At 47.9% G+C, this 11,161-nt stretch overlaps 1 protein-coding gene across 1 annotated transcript in view; it reads right to left on the bottom strand.

Moving 5' to 3' along the window:
- Positions 1 to 1,278: 1,278 nt before the first annotated feature.
- FAM134C (family with sequence similarity 134, member C) overlaps positions 1,279 to 11,161 on the bottom strand; it is a 41,643-nt gene continuing 31,760 nt past the window's right edge. The window contains exons 3-9 of the mRNA XM_011929691.1: positions 8,125 to 8,155; positions 7,059 to 7,185; positions 6,359 to 6,443; positions 5,100 to 5,237; positions 3,512 to 3,594; positions 2,740 to 2,872; positions 1,279 to 2,327 (exon numbers count right to left, since the gene is read on the bottom strand). Coding sequence (XP_011785081.1) covers positions 1,870 to 2,327; positions 2,740 to 2,872; positions 3,512 to 3,594; positions 5,100 to 5,237; positions 6,359 to 6,443; positions 7,059 to 7,185; positions 8,125 to 8,155 — 1,055 coding nt within the window. The 3' untranslated portion in view covers positions 1,279 to 1,869. The remainder of the gene's footprint in view (positions 2,328 to 2,739; positions 2,873 to 3,511; positions 3,595 to 5,099; positions 5,238 to 6,358; positions 6,444 to 7,058; positions 7,186 to 8,124; positions 8,156 to 11,161) is intronic.

Raw genomic sequence — 11,161 nt, 5'->3', positions numbered from 1 at the left:
CACCAAGTTAGGAATAAAAGCTGTAAAGGAGCTGAACAGGAAGTAAGAATAGGTGGTGCAAAAGATTACGTATGGCCCCTGGGATGAATGACATGGAGCCATTTGTAAAGTGCTACTGTATCATCCCCCCATGGAATTACTGCTTCTCCAAAGGAGGAGCAGAGGAAGGAACAGGAACATAGAAATGAGTATGGTATTGCTTTGCCCACTGCTGAGGCTGATGGCCAAATGGACCCAGGGGTTATCAGAAACCAAAGATTAACCACACAGCTCCAGAAGACTCAGTGAGACCTCAAAATACAGAGGTGCTCACTAGTCCTCCCAGCCAGCTGATCCCCCTAAGCCAAGGTAATGTAGAAGAGGCCCATCCCCACATCATATTCACATTTCTTAAATTTCACAAGCAATGCTTTGGAGCATGGGGGTTCAGGCCCCAAGAAATGAGGATGGGCTAGAGGAGAGGGAGCAGGCCTGTTCTGCAAAACCAAAGGACAAGTTTACTTTAAAAAAAAAAAAAAAAATCACGCTGGACACAGTGGCTCCCACCTATAATCCCAACACTTTGGGTGGCTAAGGTGGGCTGATCATTTGCGGTCAGGAGTTCTAGACCAGCCTGGCCAACATGGTGAAACCCCGTCTCTACTAAAAACAAAAAAAAATTAGCTGGGCTTGGTGGTGCATGCCTGTAATCTCAGCTACTGAGGAGGCTGAGGCAGGAGAATCGCTTGACCCGGGAGGCGGAGGTTACAGTGAGCTGAGATCGTGCCACTGCACTCCAGCCTGGGCGACAGAGCCAGACTCTGTCTCAAAAAAGAAAAAAAAAAAAAAAGAAGAAATCAAATCCTGGTTTAACAAGAGAAGATGACTAATCCCAGCACTTTGGGAGGCCAAGGCAGGTGGATCACTTGAGGTCAGGAGTTGGAGACCAGCCTGGTCAACATGGTGAAACCCTATTTCTACTAAAAATATCAAAAAAAATTAGCTGGGGCCGGGCGCGGTGGCTCAAGCCTGTAATCCCAGCACTTTGGGAGGCCAAGATGGGCGGATCACGAGGTCAGGAGATCGAGACCATCCTGGCTAACACGGTGAAACCCCGTCTCTACTAAAAACTACAAAAAATTAGCCGGGCGAGGTGGCGGCGCCTGTAGTCCCAGCTACCCGGGAGGCTGAGGCAGGAGAATGGCGTGAACCCGGGAGGCGGAGCTTGCAGTGAGCTGAGATCGTGCCACTGCACTCCAGCCTGGGCGACAGAGCCAGACTCTGTCTCAAAAAAAAAAAAAAAAAAAAAAAATTAGCTGGGCATAGTGGTGGGCACCTGTAATCCTACTACTCAGGAGGCTGAGGCAAGAGAACCTCTTGAACCTGGGAGCCAGAGGTCGCAGTAAGCCAAGATCACACCACTGCACTGCAGCTTGGGCAACAGAGCAAAACTGTCTCCAAAAAAAGATGACAATGTAACTACTCCAGCTGCTGCCTGACTTTGGGGTCTCTAGGGAGGCGATGAAGGGAGGAAGGCAGGCATGGGCTCTTTCAATGAGGGCCCCTGAGCACTCATACCTAAAAGCAAACAGCAGCACCTCCTCAAAGGGGAACCAATATCCCTGACTACTTTGTTCCCCCAAAGTACCATCCTGATGGAGAGAAGCCTCCCTTGGGGGAGCACACTCTCACTTCAGTGGCTGAGCTCAGAAATGGGCATCCAGCTGGTGGGAGGGGAGTGAGTGTCCTCTCTAAGCAGGCCTCTGAACATCAACCAGGCCACGCAGCATACAGGGGAGGGGAGCTGAGTTCTTCCCTTGCCCCATCACCTTAAGTGGGATGGGGAGAAAAAAACCTAAATCACACTGACTCCCAAAAGGAGTCTCTGCCTCAGTGGCTCCTAGAACTGGCAGGGTCCAGCTGATTCAGCTCCGACTGGTCCAGAAGTTCAAAGTCATCCCCCTCAGCATCAGTGTCCAGGTCTGAACTGGGGGACCGGAGGAAGCCTCTTGTTGCTCTCTGGGCAGGTGCGCCAGAAGGGCCTGGTTGGGAGGCCCCTGACAAGGCCAGCTGAATCATACCCTGGGAGACCAGGCTGGCAAGGTTGCTGGTGAGGTTGGATCCTACAGGCAGAGCACCAAGCAGGAGCTCCGGTAGCACAGCCTCGTCCCGGCTGGCAGGTGGGGCCTGGGGCTCCTCAGCCCCTGGCGGGGAACGGTACATCAAGCTGGGCATGCCAATGCTAGTGTCGTCCTCATCATCCAGGCCAGCAGGATCCATGTTAATGGAAGGGAAGTCTGGAAGGTCTCTGGCAAAGGATTCCTCTGGATCACTGTGACCATCTAGGTCTGGTAGAATACAGAAATGTCTTGAGTCACGGCACTTACCTGGCCCTCCTGTGCCGCAGCCCCACATGACCAGATTTTTCCCACCCTGGCTTTCTCAGGGTGAAATAAACCCATGGGACTGGTGTAACTTTCCCCTCCACTTATAGATGGCTGTGATCTCTACTGGCCACACAATTCCCCCTCTTCTTCTACGCCCCCTGTGAGGCTAGTGCCTGAGGCTGCTAAGGGACTAAAGGCTTCGAGAAGGGCAGCAGTGCCATCCTGGCTGTAGCCACAGCCCTCAGGCTGCTCTGCCACCTGATCCATAGCTCAGAAAACAGGAGAGGAGCAGGCACCAGTATACCCTCTGTTCAGGGAAGCTAAGAGGCAACAGTCAGAGCCATTATCAACTGAGGTCAAAGGCTCCCCTCACCTTCAGAACCTTCCGTTAGAGGTGTTTGGCCCCTTGAAAGATTGAATGTGCCATTGTCTGTACAGGAGACTTCAGCATCTGAGTGCTCAGAGTCTGTGATGGCCAATTCCCTGGCAACAGTAGAATCGTCCAGCTTAGGAAAAGAAAAGACCAACAAACCTGAGATAATGCCATCAGGAACCAGGTGTAGTCCCCAGGTACAGCTTTACTAATCAGCTAGCATTAGTTATCTGAAGGCCATCAATGTAACCAGGGATAGATGGTAACTTCACAATCTTGACCCCTTTTAGGCTGCTCTCCCAAAGAAAACACTCATTCATAACCTCTTAAGCACAGGAAGAAAAGCAGTCCTGGGGGAGTCAATTACCTACCTACCTAAGGCGAATAATTGATCCAGAGATAAAACTTTTCAAAGTGGCAGGAGGATACACATACTGCATAGACCTAAGGGTGAACTGGACTGTTTAAAAGATGATCATACTAACTCCAGAAGTTCTTCCATAATGATAGGGTAAAAAGAGATATGGAAGAGTGGTGCTGGGCATCAGGCTCTCAGGCTCTAATTGAGATCTAGGTTGATTACAGGAATGATACGATTTAAAAAAAAATTGAGATCTAGGAACAAAGTCTCACTTCTCTCCTTGTTACTGGTCTTGGGAACAAGGGGAGTCCAAGGCCTCAAACCTGGCTATGGCCTAAATGTGAGCTGTCAGATGGTTAAAAGGGAGCTAAAGAAAACTGGACAGTGAAGCAGCTCCCACACTCAAGATACCTGAGGACAGAAGGCAGCAAGCTCCTCTTCACTGTCACTGTGGTTGTCCATGGCTCGTTCTGGGTGGAGAGCTCTGCGGCGTACTGTGTGGGAAGAGCACAAAGCCTTGCTTGATACCTTCCCACCAGCGTAAAAACCCCTTTGGACTTTAAAGGCATAAAATCAGAACACAAAACAAAGAGCCTCTCTGAATCTGGCTCTAAGCCTACATAATAATAACAGAATGCTGAGCTGCTGAACCCAAATGGCAAGGTAAGTTGATAACACAGGAGAAAATATCTCAGCTTCCAACATCCTCTCCACCAGGCCCTACACATTTTTTTTTTTTTTTTTTTGAGATGGAGTTTTGCTCTTGTTGCCCAGGCTAGAGTGCAATGGCGCGATCTCGGCTCATTGCAACCTCTGCCTCTTGGGTTCAAGCGATTCTCCTGTCTCAGCTTCCTGGGTAGCTGAGATTACAGGTGCTCACCACCACACCCAACTAATATTTACATTTATTGGTCAAGCTGGTCTTGAACTCCTGACCTCAGGTGATCCGCCTACCTCAGCCTCCCAAAGTGCTGGGATTACAAGAGTGAACCACTGCGCCTGGCCTGGCACACATTTCTATTCTGGTCAGATGATCAAATACCAGGCTTTGTCAACAACTCTCTGGATGGCTAAAGGCAGACCTAATGTCAAGGTGTTAAGTGGACACGATCAGAGAGAGGGCAAAAGGAGATGCACACCTTGTTAAATCAGACTTCTGAGGACTGGTATTATTCAACTGGCTGCCCCAAGGGGACTTGGGCCTTGGTGACCAAGTGCAGGGCTCTTTGAAGGCCAGGACTCCATAAAACATAAAACCTGACAAGACCACACAAGGGAGGGAAAAGTCTGTACTACCATCATTAATGTGCTGCATGGATCTCAGGCTGGTACACTTACAACCTCTGAGGCAGCAGTTTTTAATCACCTTTGGGAGGCAGCTTTCAGTAGTGAAAAGAGACCAGGCTTAGGAGTTGAAAGGGTCTGCTCTGGGCTGAGCGTGGTGGCTCACATCTGTAATCCCAACACTTTGGAACGCCCAGGCAGGAGGATCACTTGAGCCCAGGAGTTCAGGATCAGCCTGGGCAACATAACGAGACCCCATCTCTACAAAAAAATATAAAATTCAGCCAGATGTGGTGATACATGCCTGGAGTCCCAGCTACTGAAGGATTTGGTGGGGCTGAGTTAGAAGGCTCACTTGAGCCTGGAAGGTCAAGACTGTAGTGAGCCATGATCATGCCACTGCACTCCACCCTGGACAACAGAATGAGACCCTGTCTCAAAAAAAAAAAAAAAAAAAAAAGCACAAATACTAGGAATTTATCTTTACTGTCTAGCTTTTATTCACCTTCAGGAGCCTAGGATCCCAAATGATAAAAACCTGGTAAGCCTGCATAGCTTTCCCTAGAGCAGAATATCATTTTTACCTACCAATCCTCACCCCTACCAACTACCCCCAACTTCCACTTTTGAGGACCCACCCAGTATGTCAGACTTACGGGCTTCTCCTTCTTGCCCCAAATTGCCTAAGTGGAAAGAATGATACCATGACACTTACATTGTCTCTCTCTCTGCTTGGACATCATGTAGCCACGGACACTGAAGTCCAGCCGCTGCAGAGCTGGCTTCAGCCGCACATATGCTCGATCCCACAGTCGGTGGTACACAGCAAGGGGCCACATCATGACAGTGACAACTGTGAGGAGGCATGGGAAACAGTGACAAAATGGAGAAGGGGCTGCAAAAAACATTTCCAACTGTAGCGCTGCTATTGGTCCTTAGGGCTTGGACACAAAGTGTGGAACAGATCTGCCCAAGTCTGCCGGTCATCTTCACCAGTCTCCCCTACGCATGAAATTTTTGAGGGCAGGGACTTCTATAGCTACCCACAGAGCCTAGTGCGGGGCTATGTACAGCACAGTATGCTGCTGACAGGCCAAGGGCAGAACCTGGCAATGGGTGTCACTGAGCCATAAATGGTAACAATGCCTAAAAATTACACAAAAAATCATGGGAGGTTTTGATATACAAAAGCCACAGGCGTAAGTACTTAGTTCTTCCAGCCCCAAGCAAGCTGAGTACATGCCAACAGGAAGTAACTAAATTTACAAAACTATGCTCCAAGTGGGAAAAAAGTACTCTGGCATAAATAGAACCTAGTAGAGAAATCCCTAAGAGTTATGTTCTGCTGACAATACCCTGGCTCTAAAAATTCTCTCCTAAAATAGGGACAGGCAGTCCTTTATAATTGGTAATACAATACATGTTAGTGAACCCGCATCAATTTCTTTTTTTTTTTTTTGAGACGGAGTCTCACTCTGTCGCCTAGGCCGGAGTGCAGTGGCGTGATCTCGGCTCACTGCAAGCTCTGCCTCGCGGGTTCATGCCATTCTCCTGCCTCAGCCTCCTGAGTAGCTGGGACTACAGGTGCCCACCACCACACCCGGCTAATTTTTGTGTGTGTGTGTATTTTTAGTAGACACAGGGTTTCACCGTGTTAGCCAGGATGGTCTCGATCTCCTGACATCGTGATCTGCCCGCCTCGGTCTCCCAAAGTGCTGGGATTACAGGTGCGAACCACCGCACCCAGCCTACCTTCAATTTCTGACTTGGTAAGAAATGAACTTTGTATGTGGGGAGCCTGCTAAAGGTAAGAAAGATATTTTCATGACGACACTAAACAGGTCATGAAAATATGCAAAGGTCATATCCTAGAGAACTGAAATATAAATGTCCTCTCCTCAGACCTAGAGTTAGCCATAGTTGGAAAGCTATGAGCAGGGTACAGTTCGTAGGGGAGGTATATTCCATACTTACGCATCAAGTAGGAGAGCAGAAGCCCAGGGACATAGCGGCCCAAGACAGCCAAAAAGGTCAGTATCCCACAGCTCAGCAAGCAGAACTGCGGAATCAAGAAAGAGTATTAAGTTTCTGCCACACTGCAGGGGACTGGGGTGTGTGGAGGGTTAGGGTAGAGATATAATTGACTCTGTAAGTCAAGCATGGATGTGTAGCCACTGTTGCATCCAATGGTGATTCTGTTTGGGAAGAAAAGGAGCATGTCCCCTTCTATTCAAACTCTTTTTATATGGCTAACCCCATAGGGCTGCACCTTTCATGCCAAGAAATTGGTTTGAATAGGACTTAGCCAAAAATTCTCTCTGAAAGCAACGTTGGTGGTGGTTTTTTAAGTCAACAGAAACACACACACAAAACCCAAAAAACACAACGTATCACTTAATATGACACAGAATGCACACAAGAAAGCTTTCTTTCCCATCCTGAAGCAAGAAAATGGCCTCATCTAAGTGGCAACCACACCAAATGAGCAGTCACCAAGCTCCTGTCTTAGTCCTAATGGCTGGTCAGAAGGCCCTTCCTATAGCTTCCTTTTGTCTCTATAAACATCATAGTCTTTACTTTCTTGAATGAAGACATGTAGTAAAGGAGCTGTTTCAGTTTAGCATGAACTGAACTGAGAGGCCAGAGATGAAAGTGAAAAAGGGAAGAGTCTTACCTTGCCTGGGTTTTGCTTTTTGAAAAGCAAAACATTCCTTATGAAAATGGTCCCACTAACCCAGACTTCAGCTACATGGTGGCAGAGCTCGGGCACGCTGAGCAACCGAGGGTGCACAAAGCCCCAGCTATGGGAGAGAGAAGGGGGAGCTGTGAAAGGAGGGTGTTGAGGGTCCCCCCATCTTGCTGTGCAGGCAGCCAGTGCTTCCGGGTTTAAATGGGGTTTGGGGAGTGACTAGGCCCAGGTGCTTTGGAGGTGAAGCATGGCTTTCTTCTTGGCTCACCAGGTTGAAACCTGAATTTAGGTACGAGGACAGACTTGTTCTGACAACTCCACCCTATGAGCAAGCAGCCCAATCCACGTGTGTAAACCTGCCCCCAGCTCCAAGGCCCTTTGTGCTTAGAAACATCTTCTTCCTTGCACTCAGACCATTCCAATTCCCTGTGATTGCAATCCAGGGATAAAAGTGAGCACAGTCTGACTGATACCACTGCTGCTAAGGGGGAGGAAATGGTGGATGTGCCCTTCAGAGAGAAAATAAATAAAGCAAAACCAAAATAAACCATAGCAGAGAAAATTCCTTGGATTAAACAAATGGAGTGGATGAACTGAGAAATGAAAGCAGGAGCTGTAAGACACAAGAGGAATCTTTGGCTTTGACTTGCTGATGCCAGGAACCAATGTGTTTTCTGACCGGGAACTTTAAATAGCCAGAGGTCACAGAAAACACTAAATGACCTGGTATAAAAGCCAGGAGACAAATGAAGTTAGCTGCCTTTAAGTTTTCTCACTGGGACTGAACAATGCAGCTGACTCCCTGGCATGTCACGTTATGGGGCACTGTAATGCTTCTTTTTCAGAAACTTCTCTTGTAAAGATCAGAGGACACAGGCCATCTCAACATATTGCTGCCTGAACTTTAGGATGTGTTAAAATGATCATTTGGAACAGCCTAGGTTCTCAGCTTACACTGTGTGTCCAGAACACGGGGTTAACAACATGTAACCAGAATATTACAAGAGAATGAATCAGAGCAACAAAAAGGGATTTAATTAGTGTTCCATACCTCTCATTGTCTAATGCGTCGGGTCTTGGCACTACAATATTAAAACAAACACCAGCATTAGTTGGTAGGGAAAACTAAACATGAAAATGTTAGGCTGTTGGTCTGACAGCTCAAGTTTTAATAGGTTGGGGAAAAGAAAACAGTAATAGCTGATAAAAAAGGAGACACTGTGTTATACTGCCAGAGTTAGGGAGCTGCACACAAGGGAATAATCACTTACACCTACTCATTTTTCGAGGGGAAGGAAGGGAAGTCCAAATGGACTATTTAAGCCCCCTTCTAATGACCTCAGCTGAAAGCCAAGGTGTACAAGAAAAATGGTCCATCTCACCCCTTGAGTGTGTCTGGGATGCCCATACACATCAATCTGTGCCAGGCTACACAAGGTACGTTGTAACAACTCCAACCCCAGAAATCTGCCTGTTCTTTTTTTATTTTTATCTTTTTTGAGACAGAGTCTTGGTCTGTCACCCATCCTGGAGTGCAGTGGCGTGATCTCGGCTCACTGCAAGCTCTGCCTCCCGGGTTCACGCCATTCTCCTGCCTCAGCCTCCTGAGTAGCTGGGACTACAGGCGCCCGCCACCACGCCCAGCTAATTTTTTGTATTTTTAGTAGAGACGGGGATTCACCGTGTTTTTTTTTTTTGTTTTTTTTTTGCAGACAGGGTCTTGCTCTGTAGCCCAGGCTGGAGTGCAGTGGTGTGATCTCAGCTCACTCAGCCTCCTGAGTAACCGGGACTACAGGTGCACACCACCACACCTGGCTAATTTTTGTATTTTCAGTAGAGATGGGGTTTCACCATGTTGGTCAGGCTGCTCTTGAACTCCTCCACCTCCCAAAGTGCTGGGATCACAGGCGTGAGCTACCGCACCATACTGAAAAATGCCTATTCTCTTTAGTTTTTTGAGACAGAGTCTCACTCTGTCGCCCAGGCTGGAGTGCAGTGGCATGATCTGGCTCACTGCAACCTCCGCCTCCAGGGTTCAAGCGATTCTCCTGCCTCAGCCTCCCAAGTACCTGGGATTACAGGCGCCCACCACCATGCCCAGCTAATTTTTGTGTTTTTAGTAGAGACGGGTTTTTGCCATGTTGGCCAGGCTGGTCTTGAACCCCTGACTTCAGGTGATCCACCCACCACAGCCTCCCAAAAGTGCTGGAATTACAGGTATGAGCCACCACACCCAACCTGCCTGTTCTCTTTAAAAAGAGACCCAGAGCTGGGTATAGTGATGCTCACTTATGTTCTGCCTCCTTGGGGGGCTGAGGCAGGAGGATCACTTGAGCCCAGGAGTTCAAGTCCATCCTAGGCAACATAGTGAGAACCTATCTTTAACCAAAAAAAAAAAGGGGGGGGAACCCATTATCTACCTGAATGATGTGTAAGTCTTTTGATATTCACCAGCCATTAGATAGGCAGATGAACTACACAATTCCTTGAAGTCTCTATAAAATATGATGGGCATGTATTTAAAACCTGTATACTCTGGTTTGAGTATCTTGCCAACACTTCAAAATTAACATAAAATCTACATCAGTTTTCCTCTCTCACCCCTTCAAACCAACTTTCGTGTCTGCCTTTGCCTTTATCTACTAACTGTAATGTCATTCTGCCACTCTCTTAGCTTTAACCCCCATCCATTTATGTACATATATAATAATTATTATTTTTTGAGACAGGTGACGCCCTGTTACCTAGGCTGGAGTACAGCGGTGCGATCATGGCTCACTGCAGCCTCAACCACCAGGGCTCAAGGGATCTTCCCACTTCAGCCTCCCAAGTAGTTGGGGACCACAGGTGCACGCCACCATGCCTGGCTAATTTTTTAATTTTTTGTAGAGACAAGGTTTCGCCATGTTGCCCAGGCAGGTCTCAAACTCCTGGGCCCAAGCAATTCTCCTGCCTCAGCCTCCCAAAGTGCTCAGATCACAGGCATGATCCACTGCACCTGGCCCCAACTATTTATGTCTTGATGTATCTTCCTTCTTCACAGCTCTCCAAACCATCCATCATTTGTATTCACTGAGGCCTCTCTGACTACTTCTCACAAAGACACTGCCACAGTGTCCTAACAGGTCATCCTGTTCCACTTTTCCTCCTTCCATGTGGTCCTAAAAATGCTACTAAATTAATCTTTACTATCGGCCAGGCCTGGTGGCTCATGCCTGTAATCTCAGCATTTTGGGAGGCCAAGGTAGGCGGATCACTTGAGGTCAGGAGTTCCGAGACCAGCCTGGCCAACATGGCAAAACCCCATTTCTGCTAAAAATACCAGAAAAATGAGCTGGGTGTAGTGGTGCACACCTGTCATCAGGAGACTGGGGCAGGAGAATCATCTGAACCTGGGAGGCGGAGGTTGCAGTGAGCCAAGATCATGCCACTGCACCCCAGCCCATGCAACAAAGCCAGACTCTGTCTCAAAAAAAAATTTTTTTTTTTTTTTTACTTAGCTGGGTGTGGTGGTATGCACCTGTAGTCCCAGCTAATTGGGAGACTGAGGTGGGAGGATCACTTAAGCCCAGGGATTTGAGGCTGCAGTGAGCTATGATCACACCACTGCACTCCAAAACCTGGACAACACAGTGAGACCTAGTTTGTTAAAAAATAAGAATAGGGCTGGGCGTGGTGGCTCATGTCTGTAATCCCAGTACTTTGGGAGGTCAAGGCGGGCGGATCATCTGAGGTTGGGAGTTCAAGACCAGCCTGACCAACATGGAGAAACCCCAACTCTATTAAAAATACAAAATTAGCTGGGTGTGGTGGTGCACACCTGTAATCCCAGTTACTTGGGAGGCTGAGGCAGGAGAATCGCTTGAACCCAGGAAGTGGAGGTTGTGGTCAGCCAAGATTGTACCACTGCATTCCAGCCCAGGCAACAAGAGCAAAACTCTGTCTCAAAAAATAAATAAATAAATAAACCAAAAAAGATAAATAAAAAAGTCGGTTAGGTGTGGTAGCTCACACCTGTAATCCAGCACTTTGGGAGGCTGAGGTGAGTGAATCACTTGAGTCCAGGAGTTTGCGACCAGCCTAGACAA

Source organism: Colobus angolensis, unplaced genomic scaffold, assembly GCF_000951035.1.
Source record: "Colobus angolensis palliatus isolate OR3802 unplaced genomic scaffold, Cang.pa_1.0 Scaffold83, whole genome shotgun sequence".
NCBI lineage: Eukaryota > Metazoa > Chordata > Mammalia > Primates > Cercopithecidae > Colobus > Colobus angolensis.
The sequence above is the reverse complement of the archived record's forward strand: the minus strand, read 5'-3'. Positions and strand labels throughout refer to the sequence as shown.